Source organism: Quercus robur, chromosome 7, assembly GCF_932294415.1.
Source record: "Quercus robur chromosome 7, dhQueRobu3.1, whole genome shotgun sequence".
In the NCBI taxonomy this organism is placed as follows: Eukaryota; Viridiplantae; Streptophyta; class Magnoliopsida; order Fagales; family Fagaceae; genus Quercus; species Quercus robur.
In genome coordinates this window covers 11,462,951-11,483,788 of record NC_065540.1, presented here as the reverse complement: position 1 = coordinate 11,483,788, position 20,838 = coordinate 11,462,951, and the positions used below count along the sequence as shown (strand labels likewise).

General features: G+C 33.8%; 1 protein-coding gene across 3 annotated transcripts; it reads right to left on the bottom strand.

Moving 5' to 3' along the window:
- Positions 1-1,265: 1,265 nt before the first annotated feature.
- LOC126692243 (protein TRANSPARENT TESTA 9-like) lies at positions 1,266-12,010 on the bottom strand. Of its 3 annotated transcripts, none has more exons than XM_050387771.1 (20): positions 11,759-12,010; positions 10,722-10,773; positions 10,545-10,621; positions 10,320-10,453; positions 9,980-10,076; positions 9,752-9,809; positions 8,950-9,027; positions 8,688-8,827; positions 8,394-8,583; positions 7,965-8,305; positions 7,080-7,171; positions 6,904-6,959; positions 6,493-6,555; positions 6,155-6,304; positions 5,125-5,230; positions 4,799-4,873; positions 4,640-4,689; positions 3,386-3,542; positions 3,149-3,315; positions 1,266-1,842 (listed from the first exon to the last, which is right to left on the bottom strand). In XM_050387771.1, the coding sequence occupies exons 1-20, from the start codon at positions 11,809-11,811 to the stop codon at positions 1,561-1,563; spliced, it is 2,418 nt and encodes an 805-aa protein (XP_050243728.1). In that variant the 5' UTR covers positions 11,812-12,010; the 3' UTR covers positions 1,266-1,560. The 3 variants fall into 3 exon arrangements, with proteins under 3 accessions (XP_050243728.1, XP_050243727.1, XP_050243729.1); XM_050387770.1 differs by having other exon boundaries at positions 8,688-8,808; positions 8,919-9,027; positions 11,759-12,009; XM_050387772.1 differs by having other exon boundaries at positions 5,125-5,215; positions 8,688-8,808; positions 8,919-9,027; positions 11,759-12,009.
- Positions 12,011-20,838: the final 8,828 nt, after the last annotated feature.

The following is a 20,838-nucleotide window of genomic DNA, read 5'->3' as shown; positions in this document are numbered from 1 at the left end:
CCAAAAGAAAAGCATTGTCACATGTTTTAACTCGTTATAGGCAGTCATCACGCATGTCGTAGCTAGGCCATTTTGTTAAGAGTGGAGTACTGTACGGAGATGATATGATTTATTCTCATTCATCCAAAATAAGGAAGTACATGTTCATCAAAAAAAAAAAAAAAAAGGAAGTACATGGTTTTCTTTCTTTCATCAAAAAAAGCACACAGGACTTGACATCCAATAGGTCTTTTCCCTTTTCTGTATTTTAATTTCTTTGTCTTCACTGTTAGTGCTTGAGAAAATGCCCTTTCAGTGCCTCAGGATAAATGGAACTTTGATAATGATGTGTTACTTTCCATCAAGGGCTCTCTGGCTGGAAGATGAACCAGTTTGGCCCCCTATTTTACAAAGAAACCGCGCTTGCCATGGGAGATTACAGATTTTAGTTACTTTCGGTTGCCAAGCATTTCATTTCCTATCCACTGTAATACTGGCAAACAACCAAACAATAAAAGCGATCTGTAAGGATGGAGAGTATGTAATCACTAATCAATGAAAAAGTTTCAACAACAGTAGCCAAATATTCAAAGGAATAACAAAGAGAGAAGTTTTTGATAGGGGAAAAAAGGGGGGGGGGGGGGGGGGGAGGGGGGGGAGAGAGAGAGAGAGAGAGAACAAAAATTTCAGACTTGGACCCATCCAACGCAACAGCTTCACAAATGCACAAATAAAAGCAGGCAGGGCCCAAGGTAGGATAGAACCATTTACTTTATTACAGAAACCCCATTTAGCCAGGGTATAAGCAAATCTGTTTTTGACTCTAGGAACCAAATTGAAGGGGAGTAGCGTGAAAGAGTAATTATTTATTAGGTACTTTCAGAATAAAATAACATCATACTTCCCTCTCACATTTATGGTGAATCCTACTAATTACAAAGTATCTAATAATTTCCCTTGTAAACAAGTCTGCAACTAGGCCTGAAATTTCCTGAGACCCAATCCATATCAACATTAACCTCAACCCAATCTGAGGGAGGAGGCTCCTAAAAATCCTTGCGCCCCACATCCGCTCTCACCTCTTCCTCGTGTGTTTTCAAGGGTCAGGTCAAAGGGTCCACACTCCTTTTCAAACAAAACCGTATTTCTTGTTTCGACAATCCTTCACAAATCACAGCTGCAAATAAGGTAAATTGGGACTCAAAACATACCTTCACCGAGCAACGTAAATTGGGACTCAAAACATACCTTCACCGAGCAATTCACAAGGTAGATTTACTAGCATGTTTACTCGTTTCAGGTCTCAATACTTTATAAAGCACACAAAATAAGTACAAGACACCTTTTTGGTTTCCCTTCTGCTAGAAAGTTACTTGGACATATTTCTATTATCTCTGTATCTTACATTGAAATCGACTACTACATGCTTAAAAATATAACACAAAATAATGGACAGTGTCTTTATGGAGCTACTAATGCATTTGATGACAGAAACCACTACTGTGCAGAGCCGTCCTATCTATGTCACAAAAACAAAATAACAAAACTGTAAGCTAAGCTACAACACCTCGTATGTGAGTTTCACTCATCTTCAACATCTGATAAATTTCCAAGATAATCATCCTGAAGTAGTGGAGCAAGTATGCTTTCCACAAAGGATCTTTGTTTACTAGTTTCCTCGAGTATCAACAACCGAGCTGCCTCACAAGCTTTTGCAGTGGGAAAACCTAGTGTCCATTTCCCATCTGCAACATGATTGGACATCTTCAAGTGGTTGCTTCTAGCTTTACTTGTATTGAATTTTGGGTCAAACTCTCTGATTCGGAGATGCAACCATGAAGGATGGTCGTTGTCTATCTTCGGCTGTATTAAGTGACAAAAATGTTACATCAGAATGTATTATCAAACATAGGGATCTAGCGCAGACACGCACGCGTGCGCGCACACTCACACACACACACATATATAAAAGAGAATCATGAGTTTGTAGAACCCCCTTACATCTTTGGCTAAACTCCTCACTAAGCCTTTTCCTCAATAAGAGATAAAATTGAAAGAAAACATGCAGCAAAAAAATTGCAAATTGTTTATGATAAAGGGAAAAGTGAACACACTATAATTACAGAAAGACCATTGATGCCACTTCATAGCTCAAACCAATAATGGGAATACAAATTATACAACCAGGATATCCCTGCCAACCAAGACTGTCAACCCATGTGAGCACCCGAGCACCAAATCCAGGAAAGATGGTCAAACCCCATTAAAATCAGTGATCACACCACGAAGATCATGGATATAATGAGAGCGGTTATGCCCGTTACTTAAGAACCATTACTATCACGATGGAGGATGTCTAAAAACAAAGAAGCTTCCCATAGCAATATAACAACAGCTGTATATAAAGGACTCCAATCAAATACAGGAATGAGACAATCAGTGAATAGTTTCCTTCCTTGATCATATTTTCTAACTTATGCATCAGCGGGCCAATGCCCCACCGATACCACTCCAACTTTCTCTCATTATTGGCAGGTATCTTCTGGATCAATCCATCATATAAACAACTGCATGAACTGTTTAAATCTGTCATACCTACAGTCACATCTCATTAGTCCTGCATTATTATCTTCAGAAGTGAGCACAACCACAATGCATTGCCCTAACCTAATCATTCCCATTCCTTTTCAATTGATATTGTCATGATAAAATAAACATGCAAATGTGTGATAACTAACACCGCAAAATTTCTTGACTCTCAGATTTATTGACACCTGTTAAGTACAATACATGGTTTTTCTTTTTGCCTCCCTCCTCCCCCTCCTTTTCAATCTAACCCTTCATAGTTCATTGAACAGCGGATACATAAGGTAATTGCAAAATTCTGCTGTAAACCATCTATATTTTATTTTTTCGGGCAAAAGTCAATGTGTAAAAATTGAATGCTGGCATTGCAAAGCACAAGAGAATCAAGCACTCCAGCTGTAAACCTACTTGATATAATTTAGAATTTAAAGAAGAAGAAAAAAAACAAGCATCTCCAAATGCGGCCCAAGAAAGGCCAAAGTTGATAATTGTAAACATCTTTAGTTAAATCAATTTAATCATGTGGTCAGACCATCAACAACACTCTGAATGTTGACCAAAGTCTATCAGTATTGAGACTTACACTCAAGCCAGCCAATGGAGCAATAGCAATAACAACTCCTCGTTGACTGCGGAAGGGATGTTTCTCTGTGAGAAGCAATTTTCCAGTTGTTTCCCTTGCCACTGGAATCAGGTAGATATCCCTGATTCCTGCATTGGAAAATGCTATTCTGCAAGGGATTCCAGAGCCTGAAAAAGTTGTATGGAGTTAGAGAATAGTTAGACAGCTAACTGAATTTTTTCTGGAATGATGCCCCACCTAAAGAAACATCCGATCCAAAGCTTGCAGATGGGGTATCCGAAGCATGACCTCTTCCAGAATCAGCAGTTGGACCATTCGGCATGTTCAGCACAGGTTTTTCAAGCAAGCTTCCTTTGAAAATAACAGCCTTAAGCTGAAGATGGAGAATGAAAACCTATAACACAAAATTATTATAAGATATACAATAGCCCAGAAAACTTAAATAACGAATGAACAGTGCACAGTGGTATATAACATATAACATATTACAACTTTACAACAGAAAACAGGTTCTTCAAAAGTATGAGCTTGGGTTCAACCGGCAAACTAGATATGCAATCACAAAGACAGAAGCAGATGTTTGTAACAGAGAAAGATTATTCAAATGAAATCAGACAAACATATCAGCATGAATTTATGTACAAGAAAATAATTTTTAGGTTCAAAAATTATAACCTAAATTGATACGACCTAAGACAATCTCTAACAAGGAATATGTTAGCTGTAGAGATAAAGCTATAGACAACATGAATAGAAAAAGACAACACACAATGTGCTTAGGCAAGTATTCAGTCAAAGTACATCAATAATATTTAATTGACATTTCTAAACTCTCTTCGTCTACAGAACATGTCAATATAATCTATACACTAAGAACACTACAATTTCAACATTTCTGCCAGGTTGGACACCATCTGCACACCAAACCCACCCACATAGCATTCATTCTGCTCCAAGTTGAGTTAGACAATTTGTAGCCATACTGAAAACTGACATATTGGCATCCACATTAAATAGCTTAGAACCCTAATTATACTGAGAAGGCATCCTTTAAACAAAACTAAATGTTGCAGAAAAAAATAAAACCTAGATTTCATTGATTGCCCAATGTATAAATTGCTTAAATGACAAACATCAATACAATACAACACACCCAATAATATAGGTGGTTGAGCCTCAAGCTAACATCTATAGTGAACAAGGCAAAAAAAGTTCAATCATTAGATTTCAGCCAATAGAAACCAAAAGGTAGTGTCTACTCTCTTTTTTGATGATGAAAAAGGTTGTATCTCTCTCTCTCTCTCTCTCTCTCTCTCTCTCTCTCAATACACCTATATGCTAAACTAACAGGGTTATTAAAAGACAAAATGAGCTCAAATCCCATTATAACAGGCTAATCAGAGTCATTCACCTCTAGCATATTGAATTCAAAAAAATATAATAAAATGTGTTCAACAAAATAAATTTTTAATAAGATTTAATTTTAAAGACCTTCACAGCTTCTACCATCCTTTGCCAAGCAGAAACAGTAGTGGCATCACCTGCAATACGTAAATAATATTTGTTTACTCCAAAAAAGAACGTCTTATAAGAGGAAGAAACTCAAATAATTACAACAATTAATTTCAATTAATATAAAAGGTACAATACCATCAGTATCTTGTTGGCAGACAGCAATCTCTAACGCAAAAAAGGGATCTTTAAATTGGGATGATTCCTCAAGAGCTGTATCCAACATTAATATATATAAAATCAATCACAAACTTTTTTTTTTTTAAAGAAATCAATCACATATATTTTAAAAAATATTCCCCTTCTTTTTTACTATAGTCTAACTTTGGTGACACCAAGCAGCAGGGCTAACTACAACAATCTCCTGAAGGGGCAAAATTTGCTCAAACGCTTAAGAGTTGATGCCCTACTGCCTCCTAAGGAAAGATTCAGCTCCTAAATGAAGGAAATAAAATCATAAATACCTGTTTTACAGCTTAGCCATTCATTTCTGAGAGTATCCGGGATATAATCAAACCAGCATCCATCAAGTTCTTTACGAAGGCGTTCACGAGACTGCTCATATGAAGTCTGTCAATGAAAACTAAAAAATATAGAACTTTAGATAGTTTGAGACATTAAAATCATGTGATTTGCATGAAAAATATCAATGCAAAAGAATGTGGCAATGTTCTCTATTTATTTCAGCATGTGACAAACTCCCATGATTGATAACCAAATGCAAGATGAGTTCTGAGTCCTAGAGTACTGAGTCCTAAATCTGAAGATTATACAATAACAACAAACAAAGCCTTAGTCCCAAAATTTTGGAAAAAACAACTATGGATCCTCAACAGGTTAGTTAGGGTTGGCCATATATATTGTTTTCCTCCATTCTACTCTATTTATAGTCATACTCTTTGTTACTCCCTTAATTGCCATGTCCTTTTTTATTACTTCTACTAATTTTGGTCTTCCTCTACCTTTTTTGGTTCCCTCAACTTGGATCAACTCGCTCTTTCTTACTGGTGAATTAGTCAATCTCTTCTGAACATGACCAAACCATCTTAAGTAACTCTCCCTCATCTTTTCATCTATATAGGGGGCTATCCCTATCTTTAAGCGAATTTTCTCATTTCAAACCCTATCTTTCCCTATATTTCCACTTATCCATCTTAACATTCTCATTTCAGCTACACTCATTTTATAAATATGTTGCTTTTTAATCACCTAAAGCATAGTTGAGCATATAGCAATCTTATAAAATTATTATGTAAATATGAATTACATTTTTTAAGTGTCTTGAGTTAAAGGAATATGAAAATCATACGAGTAGAAACTAAGCAAATCATGAAGACAGGGTGAGTTTCAGAAAACCCATCACTCTATCAAAGTTTCAAAAGAAAAAGTACTTCAAATATCACAACCAGGAAAAACAAAGAAACTTACAAGTTGCAGTCAATTAAAAATAAATTTTTATTAACATAATGTATACCAGATCAGATAAATTCTTACATTGAATAGGTGAAAGTTAAGATCATTCACCGTCTTCCCTTGAGAAATCTGAGAAATCAGTAGCTTCCGCAAGAACCACCCTGTATGCCATTGTATCAGTACAGACAACGGTGGTTGGCTTGCTAAAATCTTCAACAATGCATTTAAAATCTGTAAAATAAAAGAAAATGTAAATTCATAATGAAATTGAAAGCCATACTGAACCAGGACATTCCAGGTTACCATTAAGAGTTTAATCAACATCAGCTAGTTGAAACCCCCAAAAAGTAATAAAATGAAATGCATTCCTAATATAAAATTAAAACAATAACACAACAATTATTAAATCAAACATATACCTGGGGCATAAATTTCACAAAAAGACTTCCATCCACTACTTGTGAAGCTGACAAGTCATGATTCTGTAGATGAATATGCCAATACTGTTAAAGAAAAATATCAAAGGATTCTGGGTCTAAATCATCTCAAAAGCACATAGAATTGTTAAAAATGGAGGCTAATTCTACAACTTTTTCAGGTAAGCACATATAGAACAGAGAATGGTTAGTTAAGAAATATATTATATATTTCCTATAACTGGAAGTATTTCCTCATGGCTAACAAGAGGGGGACAACAAGACCAGTGTAGCGGACAATGAGAAAAGTGGTAGTAAATCCCATCATTATTGATGATAAAGAAACCTTGATTCAGGTACATGTTTAGATTAAAATAAAATTGATCCACCCAGTAATACAGTATTGATACTTACCACTATATCCTGAATTCTGCTTAACCCAATCATTGAAGCTAGCAAATAATCAAGATCTGCACATACACGGAACACACATATGAAACAAACAAACAAACAAATGAACAGCACAAAGATGAAAAAGTAAAAGAGAGAAAGCCAAATACACTACACATTCCAAAGTAATAAATGGATACCTTTACTTTCTGCTAAAATGAGCAATAAAAATAGAGATGCTAGCAGCAGACTGTGATTATTGTCGGCAAAAATATGTGCAAGTACCCCACCCCTGCAACAGTTAAAACTTTCATAAATAATATAAATATACATGGTAGTTCTCACCATTCCTACAATAAGGAAAACAAACTTAGCATGAAAGGCTCTTCATCCAGATGTCAAACATAGCCCATGATGCTATTTGCCACAGATGTCAAACTCAATTACCTGAGTAGCTTAAAAGTCTCCCTAAACTAACACCAAAATAATACAATGGAAGATATGGGCCACAGAAGTGGGAGGAACTATTCACACACAAAAAAAGTGGTCATACAGCAACTAACTTGCTATGCTCAACACTTAACATTGCATTGCTCTCAAGAGCTTTGCAATCAGAGATAAGTATGACCTTGATATCACTGCATTGCTCACTAGATGAACTTTACCATCATCCTTTAGTTAAATATTTTGGAAAGGAAATCAGCATACAAATAAAATCAGCAAACCTCCATGACAAAACTATTATTCTACCTTTTGGGTGGAAAAAAGTTTAGCACTTGCAATGAATTATCTTCCAAAGTAACTAATGATGGAATCATGCTAAGATTCAAATTTTGAACAGCAACCATAACCTATATGTCAGAGACATTCATCCTATTTTGAGAAATAATCAATTAATTTCATCGATTTTTATTTCCTACAATATTAGTTAAATATTATTAATCCAAGAGTATCACAGGAATAAAATAAGGAAAGAACAGGGGAAAAAATGAAACAGTGAAATAAGGGTGTTCTCTTTTAAAAGTTCCAAAGAATATGAGCTTGATTACTTGAATGTAAAAGATCAGTTTTCATCACGGACCCACCTTTCTACACAGTCATCATTCTGAAGGCCACTTATCAATTGAGAATTAGATGATAAGTACTCTGCCAAATGCCCAAACAAATTGTTTCTTTTGATGTTTTCTGCTCCTTCAGACTCGGGACCAGAGCATACCCTCTTTTCCATATCATTCAAATGGTCTAGAAATGAACTAGCATTACAAACGCCATCAACTGTGTCCCCTTTCATAGCATCTCCCACACTTAAGGTCATATAAGGATATAGAATAACACCAGCCACAGCATTTACCATGCTTTTTCCATCGACAACTTGAAGAAGACGAGAAACTATGTACAGAGAAGTGACTGATGATATATTTGAACCCTAGAGAAAATACAAAAAATAGTGTTGAATGAACACATCATACATAAAAATCATACGGAGAGAAAGAGTTAAGGGGAAGATATCTCACATCATTCTGCCTTAACTGCAGTAATGGAAGCAATGTAGGAAAAACAAGCAAGCTGAAAAGATTTTGTGAGATTAATCTATTCAAACGATACTCGCCGACACTTAGTATGTCTTTCAAGTAGTAAATATCATCTACAATTTTATCAGTTTCTAGAACTAGTTCATTTCTCCTCTCACGAGTGGATGTTTCCCTGCATAAATGACAAGCAATTTTTTTTCCTTAAATAGATACTTAAACATGCCAAACTATAATTTACCAAATGACTAGATTTATCTTAAAATTTGAGAAACATACTCTTTAGAATGTAGAAGGGTGTCTAGATGAACGCATTGCTCCTTCAATCTACAAACCAAGTCTGAGAAGTAATTGGAGACTGGAGGAGTTGTTATAAATTGATAGACCATATCATCGCTCACTGCATAATCAAAATGATACTGTTGCAAGATATCACAAATGTATCTTATATCCAATATTTGGCGTATATCTTCTACTTGGAGAAGATGGAAAAAGATAATGACACAATACCATTGTATATGTTGAGAGTTAATGCACGTACAGCTGTCTGAATCATCTTTTCCCCATGCCGAGCAAACTTAAGAGCTTCATTATACAGGGGAAATGAGACTACAGCATCCTGCAATTGGAGAGACATGATTCCAAAATAAATGAAGGGAAAAAGAAAAGAAAAGAAAAGAAAAACCAAACCAAATACATATAAAGAGAGCAATGGCATTTGAGGCATGCATGCAAGAACAGTGACAGACACATAACAAATATAATTCAGACTCCTGATCAAATAATTGTGATACTGTATAATTCAGTTCTCGTGTCAAAACCTGTACTTCTTCTTTGAGTTAATTCAACAGAGAAACCGCAAACATGTGGAGGTAGAACATGCCAATTTATTATTGAATGTGGTGATTGAATGTGGTGATTTTCATCCTCCCATAAATTAGGGGAAAAAAATTTAGCCTGGCCTAAAAGATAATAATTAAGCATAATGTGCCTTTAACCTATGAATGGCATCATGTGCCTCTAAAGAAAAAAGGTAATGAATGTCTGCGCAAGAAATAGAAATGGGGAACACATGGCACACCACTAAGTTCATGTTCTAGCCTAACAAACTTTACCCAACATGGCCTCAAACCAAAGTCCTTTTTTTTTTCTAGACTTGAAATTATAATAATCAAATGCCTTAATCCCTATAATTGCATTTTCTCATCCATCACAAAACCATATTTAGGATAAGATTTAACATACAACCTTTCATGCCAAAATGCATATGCCATGGCCTTAGTAGGCAAATGATACATAACCGTAATTACAGTATATCTAACAAAGCATGAGCTTTAACATACCCCATGAACCTTCACAAGAAGGCAAAGTGTGTCTCTGTTTATTTTGCTGCTCACTGCCCTGATTCAAGAAAGAACCAACAAGGTCAGGAAAGTAGTGAAGAAAAGTTAACATTCCTTGTTCAACAATTTGAAACAAATTACCACAGCAAGAAAAGGGATTAAATGTAAAGCAGCTCGAGTATTTTACCAAAATTCAGTTAGAACGAGAGAGAGAGAGAGGATTAAAACCTTAAAAATGATACATAATATGGAGCTAGATCTCCCCCATCAAATTCGTACTGATGTTCTATGATGCTATTAATGTAATCATTGCTTAAACAGTAATCTGCATCATGCAACCACAAAATGCATCACAAATTTGTATTAGCAGTAGTCACAGGACAAGCCAACATAAACATTTGATAAGAGAAGAAAAGGGGAATAAAAGCTTCAGGCTCATTGTTTACGAAGGAAAAAAAAAAGCCTTTCAGCCTGATCATAGCTTTGATAATCCTCCTCTCAAAAGCCCAAATCCATGATTATGGACAGGAAAAAAAAGGAGAGATAAGGATAGAACCTAAGGTCTTACATATTGCATGCTCACTATCCATATTTTGAATCATTATGCTTAGGTACTGTAGTAATGGTGCCTCGATCCTTGCATTTTTGCCAATTTTTAGCACACGAACAAATTCGGCTAAAACTTGGTATTCCATGAAACATCTGCAATATTTTAAAAGTAGCTATTACAACATTGTTGAGATACTCAGAACCATAACCTCGTAGAGAAAGCTGAATCATTATTAATTCATACTCGAATATCATCGGATCTTGTCTATCGCCATACGTGACTATCTCAACTATAGACTGCAGTAAATCTATTACCAATTCCTGGATTGAACAGATCGAGTGAAGACAAGTTAATACAAAAAAAGAATTTTCGCATGTTATATCATATTATCAAATGAAATTATAAATTCAACTGAATTACCCTGTTATGCTTATGTACAACTTTGATCCCTCGCAGTTCATTGATTACATATCTATATCCACAACAAGATCAAAAAAGCTCTTAGTAATAGTACCCGAAAACAACAACAACAACAACAACAACGACAATCATTAAAAAAATAATAACATTGAAAAGAAACTTCTTTACCAAGTGAAATTTCTTTCTTAAAAAATGCAAACTAACCTAAAGTGATATCAATATATCATAGACCTTTTCTTGAAGCTTTTAAAAGCCCTAAACTAAACCACTTAAATGAATCATACACGACGCCCGAACATAAATAATTGGCTACAATACAAAACTCACCCTCTAAGTTTCTTCAAAATTCATTTCAATTCTCTAACTTCGCTTTCGTCCATTTCAGTTTTCTAAGTTTCAAATTTATTCAATTAAAGCCTTTCTGCAACATTTGTTACAATTTTTTGAAAAAAAAAATGGAAAAATATTTTTCAATCATTAATTGAATTTTTTTTAATTTAGAAATTTGGAAAATTAACCATAACATATAACAAAAGTTGATGTAAAAACCTTAATTGAATAAACTTGAAAATAGAGAACTGAAATGAATTTTGGTGAATCATAGCCGGTGGATTTTGCATTTTTGCCTAAATAGTTAACCATTCTATTTCTTCCTTGATATCAACTTAGAGTGGATTCCAATTAGTTCAATTGGTAAAGTCTCTTATCATCAAATAAGAGATCTGAGTTTCAATCATCGCCTATACCAAAATCTAATTGGTATATTGGTTTAATGATAAAAAGCTCTTATCAGTCAGGTGCAGAAGTCATAAGTTAGAAATCTAATGCTAATTTGCTTATTAACACAGAAAATACTATTAAGTACATTGATAATTAAGCTGATCATGGTTCTAAAGCTTAAATTTTCTAATAAAACCTAATGAGTTTCGGAATCAATTAGTTAAATCGTAAATCTATTGCATGTGATGTGAATGGAATTTCTAGGAGATTAAAATTCATAGCACGAAACGAAAATTTGAAAACTATTAGGAACTTACTTGAAGTGTTGGAGCGAAAAGCGATCGATGGATCGCCAGAGAGAGCGCCACATGGTGAGGTATCTCGATGGCAGATCTGGCTGTGGGATAAGCACTAAAACGCAGAAGAAGAAATGTTGGAGAAGTGAGAATTTGGGGGAAAAGGAGTGTGCGTGTGTGTGGGACTGGGGGGTTTTGGTTTGTACACGTTTGGTTTGGCCGTTTGTTGGTGGTGGTGGTTTTGCTTTGTTGAATTGAAATCTGGCAACCAACTTTCAACGTTTTGGGGTTTTCTTTTTCTTTTTTTAATATTTTAGTTTTTAGGCGGTTGATAGAGAAGTTTTTTCTCTTCTTTTCTTTTTTGGTGAGAAACAATTGATAGAGAAGCAACTGAAGGAAAAGAGTCAGTACGAGTTGAAAATTGAAAAGTAAAAAATAGTGAAGAGTTTGACTTCATATGTGTTTGGAGTCTAGACTTTAACCCCAAAAAAAAAATGACAGTGTAGGTAGCTTGGTGCATTGAATTCGAGACGAGTTGGATTAATATTAATGAGATAAAAATGAAATGTAAACAGAAAATATATATATATAAAAGAAATAAGTATAAACAATTAAAGATAGTAATAAAATTTGGTCTCTTGCAACCTAGGAATCAAAAATAAATAAATAGTAATAAAATATATATTATAACTATGAAATATATATAATCAAAAATTACAATATTATATGAATAAATAAGTAAAGTATATGTTAGATAAAATATGTATTATCCATTTGGGGCGGGGCAAGGTAGGTTAAGTCAGGATAAGGCGAGCAAAACCTATCCTACCTCATCACCTTTTCGAGATGAAAAAAACAGAACAAGACAAGGTGAATCATGGTAAGTAAAGTTTTTGTCATCCCTAAAATCAAACCCAAATTTTTTGCCATTTTAAAGTGTAGACTTTATATGTCTTAACAATTTAACCCCTTCACCCATATATATTTTTCCTAAAATCATTAACAAATCAACCTATAGATTGAAGGAAAATTTTTATTAGAACCCCTAAAACACAAACATCATTGTTCGACTTTCGGGTCTTCATAGGTTGGGTTGGAGAATTTTTTCAAACCAACCTATCACTTATGTAGAAACCAACCTATTGGATTGAGTGGGTTTGTGCGTACATGTTTGATGTATTGTAAAAAATTTGAGTTTTTTTCATTACTTATTTAAACACATTTTTTAATAGAATATTACAACTTGTATAATATGGTTAAATTGTATTCCAAATTCTCAAATTCATCAAAACTAATTCTTAAAATACCAAAATTAATCAAACTTAGATATTAAAATAAGGCAATAAATTAAATTTATATACATGGTGTATTGGGTTGGATTAGATGAATTGAAAAACTATCATCCCAAATCCAACCAAACTCAAGACTTAAAATAAAAATTTCAAGCCAACCCAACTCACAAAAACCAACCCAAAGCCTTGGGTTATGTTGGGTTAGATCATTTTTGTCAGGTTGGTGAATTTGATACACACATTTAGTTTGCTTATGCTACTATATTAATTTTTTATCTTTACTATCCATATTGTTATTTCTTTTTATTGTATCCATGTTCTACCCTCCCTCAGATTTTCCCTCTATAGTGCGGAGAAAAAGACAAATCTCCCATAAAAAAATCGTGTTATTTGGAGTTTTTAGACACCCATGAATATTCTTCCAGTTAGATAGGTTGTTTCATTATGGTTTTTAAAAATAAATATGGAAGGAATGATTGATTAAATTGTTATAGATTATAAAATTAAAGGTTTAAAATGATAAAATTAAAATGTCAGAGTTTAATTTGTCACGAGTGACAAAATTTTGGATATTTATTTGTTGGTTGGATTTTTCCATATAAATATATTAAATAAGAAGTTAAGATTTAAATAACAAATCCACAGTAAGATTGTTTTTTCAAAAAGATAAAAGACTAATAACTTTGTGATTAATCAAATGTTTAAATTTTAAGTTTTTGTAATCTTAAATTATAAATAAAAAATAAGTTTATTGATCGAATAATAAATAACATCTTATTTGAACGAAATTTGATATGCGAGTTAATAACATAGAGAGTATACAATCCAATGGTTAAATTTTCAAAATATGTAGTTATGTTAATTTTTTAGTAAGAGTTTGAAAGGTTTAAAGAGAAATTTTGTCCTTTTGTAAGACCAATAGCAAATTTTCTTAAAGATGGACCTTTTGTTTTTAGAGAGAGTTTCAACCTATGACATTCGCTTCTAATAATAGTTTTATATCATCAAACCAAGATACCAACTGGTTTTTGGTGTGACGGGATTAAATCTCAAATCTCTTATTCAACCATCAGAGATTTTATTAATTGAGTTAATTGGAACCCACTTCTTAAAGACAAACCTATATGTCTTTAGTACAAAACAATTTACAGAGTTAAGGGTTCTCTTATTGTTGTTATTGCCATCATGATTCATGAAGTTCTAATAATAGTTTTATATCATCAAACCAAGATACCAACTGGTTTTTTGTGTGACGGGATTAAATCTCAAATCTCTTATTCAACCATCAGAGACTTTATTAATTGAGTTAATTGGAACCCACTTCTTAAAGACAAACCTATATGTCTTTAGTACAAAACAATTTACAGAGTTAAGGGTTCTCTTATTGTTGTTATTGCCATCATGATTCATGAAGTTCTAAAAATTTAAATCGCAAAATACGTTTGGATTGGGCTAAAGTTCATTTTAACGACGTTAGATTATGTGCGTGGGTCTCGATCAGACTTTGTGGGGGACCGTGTAAATTGGGCTGGGCTAGTCTGATATCAGCCCATTTTGAGTTGATATGGGCCTAAAGTTGAATCCCGAAACTAAAAACAAATATAGTACGCTACACTGCTTGGCCCAACTCTATTACATAAAAATCTTCCACGATCCATTCAAATAGCAGGTAAACATATTTTTTGGATTTCAATTTCTTTGTAATACCTTTTTTCTTTTTCTTTTATTTTTTGTTTTTTCCTCTTTTGTGTTTGGGTTTGTCCTATAACATGACCAGTTTACTGTGAAACTCATAATGATTTTGATGACATAAGTTAATCGTCTGTTTTAAGACATGTTGATTACAGTTTTATAGTTATTTCTTTTCAACTTCGGGATAATTGCCTAATTGGGTAAAGGTAGATCCTTTGAAAGGTGCACCAAACTTAACTAACTACAACGAAAAAACCAAAAAGGAGGATATTGTGGATGTTATAGAAGGATTATATGTCGGTTTGAAATAGCTTATTTAGTTTTTGGTGGAGAGTGTGCTAAAAAATATACTCATATTTTGAAAAAATGAAATACAAAAACATGAAGTTTTAAAAAGTTATACAAAAAAGCTAGAAATTAAAAATTGAGATTATAAGTTGATGCCAAATAAACAATATATAAAGGATACTTAACTAAACCAGGTAAAAAATTAAAAATAGCCACAGGCGGAGGGGAAAAAAAATCAAATTATTATCAGGCAGTTGAAAGTTGGAACTTGGAATTTATTAGGAAAATGGTTGAGAAAAGAAAATGCAACAACAATATTTCTAATTTTCTAACATGGGTCTATTTGTTGGCACTTACATCAAAATAAAACTTTGAAGCCAAAAAGTGAAAACATCAAAACAAATTCTTACTACTAGCATTAAATTTCTTCATTTTTGAGATTTTGTGTAGAAATTACATTGCGTGAACACCTGCATGGACTATTACAAATGCTTAGTCTAGGATATTGTAGTTATTAACATGGTTTAGACTATTTTGGTACCTTCATTATCTCTCTTTGACTTTAATTACTCAGTACAATTTTTTTTGGGCTACTTTGGTAGCTTCATTGGAAGGCAAGCGATGAGCATAGACTGTATATCGGTTAACCAGTCCACATCCTCGACACCTGCTTTGGCATGTAGCCACCAACAGACCAAGTTATTTTCCAATTTCAAACATCATATCATGGATGATCCAAATGTTTTGGTTTATCGTTTATATGACTCTAGAATTTGCCGACTAAATTTTGTGATATCTGTAATTTGTTGCATTGCCATTTAGTTAGTTGCTAATAGCAGAAGAATCAATGGAAAAGCACATTTGGGACGAACAAACACATATGGTAACCTTAGGTTGTCAATTTTTGTCTACTAAAGATGCTTGAACAAGCTTGAAAGAGAAGAGAAAAGCAAAAGAGGGAAAAGGAAAAAGAAAAGAAGAAAGAAAGGAGAACCAATTCTTGTTATGTCTGGTTGATTACAGAGAGAAAAAGAGGCACATGCCTTTTATTAGTATTTATTTTAATTAAAAAAAAAATGAGAATCCAAAAGGCAAGAGTTTTTTCTCATCCATTTTTCTAATTTTCTCTGCTTCTAGGTTAAGACTTCCTAGCAATGACAATATTGAGGGATACATATCAGAATTTCAACAAAATGAGATAATAAATAAACATCAATTTTCATATTTAGAAGTTATAAAAAGATGACAAGCACATCATTACTTAGAACTTAAAGTCTTTCTCCAAGAACTTAAACTCAAAATTTAGGCTTAATTGGATGGTCTGTTAAAAAGTGATGAAGCACATTGGTTAAGGTTGAGTTTTTTTATTGTAGCCGATCCATATTTTTTTAGGAATAGCACAACATTAAGTTAAAGGGATACTCCTTTGATTATTGGCATGATAATGATTATGATCGATGAATTTCAACCGCCTAATAAATGAATGTTTGAATCTTTTTTTGTTGATTTGTGATACTTGTTTGTAAGCTATATACAGTAAAATTCGTAGTATCGATATCCTTAGCATCACTTTTGTTTATTTGATTTTTTTTACTTCTTAATCCAATCAATTTCTCCTAAACCGAGTGCAATTGAGCACTCGTTAACATATTTCATCTTAAATATATGTTTGTATATATAGAGTGTATTAACGGATGCCCTTAAAACAATCGTTAAAGACACATAATATAAAATTCACACATTACGGGCCCGTTTGGTAGAGAAGTTTGAGTAATATTATTTGTAGTTTTTTAAAATACGTGTGGATGAAAAGTATGTGAAAATATGTGTAATGTTGTTTAAAAATTGAAAATGAGTTGTTTAATAACTCTACCAAACGGGCCAGTACATCTCTCAATAGAGACTAATCTATATTGTTCACAAACATAAAAATATTGACATGACTCAAATTTCGGTTAAAACATCTCTAAATTGTGTAATGTTATTTGTAGAGAAGTTTGAATAATATTATTTGTAGTTTTTTAAAATACGTGTGGGTGAAAAAGTATGTGAAAATGTATGTAATGTTGTTTAAAAATTGAAAATGAGTTGATTAACAACTCTACCAAATGGGCCAGTACATCTCTCAATTGAGACTAATCTATATTGTTCACAAACATAAAAATATTGACATGACTCAGATTTCGGTTAAAACATCTCTAAATTTCCAACAAGTTAAGAAATCATCATGTCAGTGGTGGACATTTTGAGTTTTTAACAAAAGGCACGAGCACTATCAAAGAAGATCAGAAACAAACCCACCAAAAATGCCACTCCAGACCCACTATATATTGAAAAGTAAAACCACTTAGCACTCGCACCCTTTTTAGAGAGATTCCAAATGCAATATGAAAAACCCATTAAGTTTTCAATTCACAACCATGTGCTCTGAGTCATTTCTTTTTTTCATATCCGAACATGACATTCAATCTTCATTATCACACACGTCCCTATAATCTTCCCCTCATAAATTAAACCCTCTTTTAAAGTTATATATTTTCTAATCAATTTTTTTTTTCCCTACTTGTGATTGAGGAAAAATGTAATGTGGAAGTTCCAAATTCAATGCTATTTTTGTCATTCAGTGATATTGATTGTTGTGTTCGATTAGATTGTTCTTCCTCACAAATGACAAATGAGTGAGGTAATGAAACCTATCCAAAAGTGGTCCTGCATACTTCCTCTTCTTTAAATTGAAGCGGTACTGATTGTTATTATTATTATTATTATTATTATTAGGTTGTTTTCTTTGGTATTTTATTTTAATGGTAGTCAATAGGATAAGGTTTCACCCATATTTATTACTTGGTTATCTATCTCATATAGTTATATATACAAGACATTTCTATGTTTTTTTTTTTGGTGAGAAGGACATTTCTATGTTTGTTGGAAGAAGACAAATTACCCTTGTGGGGCCCAAGAAGTTGTGGCCCTGGCTCATTTTTACATTGGGGTCCAAGGCCCGAGCCGAGGAGGGGTATAGCCAAGGACGTGTAATAAAAGTCCAAGTAGTCTTGAGACATAACCGAGGATGATTTTGTCCTCAGCATATCCGAGGTCCCCCTGAAAGAAAGGGTAAGAACAGTATAGGAACAGTTTTGGGAAAAATCTAAAATATCTATGTTAATAGAAAAGGGAACGCGGGATAGTATAACAACCAAGGGCAAAAGGAAAGCTGCCATTACTGCCATTGAATACTCTGTACCTGACAGAACCATGCTCTTCAGCTTTTACAACCACCCCCAACCACTTTGGGTATGGGCTGATGGGACAAGTATCAGTCCTGGAAAATCGAACCTACATGTGGACATAGGATAAGGAATACAGGCTAATATAAAAGGAGAAGCAAGCAATTCGGAAAAAGGGGGGCTGGGAAAAAAGGCCAAGAACCAGAACCTCCCAGACCGCCTCAAGGAGAAAGACTCCTCGAGCGAACACGGTTTAATTCTGTATGAACACCACGATTAACCACCGTCCGGTGACCAAGACCTAGCCTTCCAAACCCACGCTCTACAAATGATATTGTTTGGGCCCTCTTTACGTATGAGCCCAATATTATCTTGGGGTCGTCACGAATTGAGTCCCTACAACCCTCATATGCTCAGGGGGATCTTTCAATAAACCCATTAATGAATGGTTGGAAGATAACTGTAATACAAAATTGTCCTTTACTATATGGGAATCCCGGGGGTACTGTATTTCCTATGGTAATTTGACACCTTTGGCTACAGCGTAATGCTTGTGTGTTTAGGACTAGTATTCCTAATACTAAGGCTATTGATAAATGCAAACAAAGTGCTGCAGAATTTTTTGCTATAGGAATGAGAGCTAAGCTCGCTATTTCTAAGTCCATAATCCTTGTGGCTTGGAGGAAACCACCAGTGGGATGGGCTAAACTCAATACTGATGGTTTGGTATTAGGGTACCCTGGAAAGGCTAGAGGAGGCGAGCTGATTAGGGATCACAATGGAGACTGGGTTACAGGCTTCTCTAGAAGTCTTGGCTGCACTAATAGCTTTATGGCAGAGTTGTGGGCCTTAAGAGATGGTCTTATTCTAGCCAAGGACCTCAATCTAAATAGCCTTATTGTTGAATTGGATGCTAAGAGTGTAGTTCAACTAATGAATAACGATTTTGCCAATTTGCTAATGGAGCTTCTTTTGACTGACTACAAGACCCTTGCAAGAGCCATCCCCAACAAACAGGTTGAGCACATCTATCGTGAAGCTAATCAATGTGCTGATGCTTTAGCAAGAGTAGGGGCTAGGCGTAATTTTTCTCCTTTGTAGTTTTTGTGGAACCATGGCCAGTGGTGGAGTCTCTGTTAACTCATGATAAAGCTAACACTTTTTGTAATAGACTTAAGTAGCCTTTTTTGACCAAAAAAGTAAAGAATACAAAACCCGCGGTGAAATAAGTTTATACATATGCCTTCATAAAATTTTTTTTTTTGGGTGTACTATGCCTTCATAATTGAGAATAAAGAGACAAAACTAGTGGAATAAGTTTCTATGTATGCCTTCATAATTGAGAATAAAGAGACAAAACCGGTGGAATAAGTTTTTATGTATGCCTTCATAATTGAGATAAAGAGATTGAATAAATCTAGGGAAATATTAATGAATACTCTAAGGATATTGGTTTATGAACTATTTTTTAGAAACATTTTATGGGAAAATGATAAAATAATTAATTTTTCTGCCAATTTTTTATATTTCTCATAAAAGTGATAATAAAACTTTCATATTATGATTTATTAACAATTGTCCTAAGAGTACTTTTTTTTTTTTTTTTTTTTTGATAGAACATCCGTTAATATGACCCATAAATCTAATATAGGTAAATAGTAAATACCAACATGGGATTACCCACATGTAGAAATTAGAAGTGGAGGTTATACAATAAGCACAATTAGACCTGACTATGTGTAAAGACAAGGCAGTTTATCTCGTCATGCGGGGTGAAGCGGGAATAAGATAAGACAAAATCATGTGAGGCAAGATGAATACACAATTCTTTGGCCCCGCCATGTCCCATTACCATCCCTAATCCTAATCTGTATGCTTTAGGGTATGGAAGGTTTTTAATTGGAGCTGCCAAAAGTAGCATATATATAGATTTGTTCACAGCTCTTGTTTTCAATTTACTTGTGAGTTTCCACAAATGCTTCAACGGTGGCCAATTGAAGTCTGAAGTAAGTTGTTGCACAGATTAAAATGTATTGCACGTATTTTAATTGCCTCAACTAATTCAAATTAAAAGCTTCACCTAAAGGCTAAAGGTAATGTTGCTGTCATGCGCATGTATGCAAGATCCGCGACAATGGGGTTCTAATGAAATGCGTGCTCATCATATTGAGAGGAGTTGCCATTATTTCATGTGCACCAAATCATTATTCTTGACAAACAAATCAATAGCATCTAAATATCAATGTCTACTGGCTCAGATTTGTTCCTGTTTGGTTGAGTTTTTTTTCTTTTTAAGGCAAATGTTAACAAACATCTATTAAGGTTAAAATAATGAGAGTCCCACTTAATAAAAAAAATTAAATAAATGAAAGAAATGGTATAAAATTGACCTTAAAATCTATAAAATTGACAAAATACTAATATAAAGCTGAGTGACTGATAAAAATTCCAACATAAAGCTGAGTATTAACTGGTACAATTTACAAATCAATTAAACAGATGAAATAAAAGTCATTCAAATGCACAGTAAAGTGATTGAAAAAAATGGAATTAAAAGTGACAAAAGGGTTCAGAAGCTTACCTACGAAGATAAAAAAGAAAA

Coding starts and splice junctions, on each gene's coding strand:
- LOC126692243 (XM_050387770.1), bottom strand. CDS start 11,811: ATGTGGCGCTCTCTCTGGCGATCCATCGATCGCTTTTCGCTCCAACAC. Junction 9,028..9,751: donor TTCTTGTGAAGGTTCATGGG/GTATGTTAAAGC, acceptor CTCCAATTGCAG/GATGCTGTAGTCTCATTTCC. Junction 8,584..8,687: donor ACCCTTCTACATTCTAAAGA/GTATGTTTCTCA, acceptor TCATTTATGCAG/GGAAACATCCACTCGTGAGA.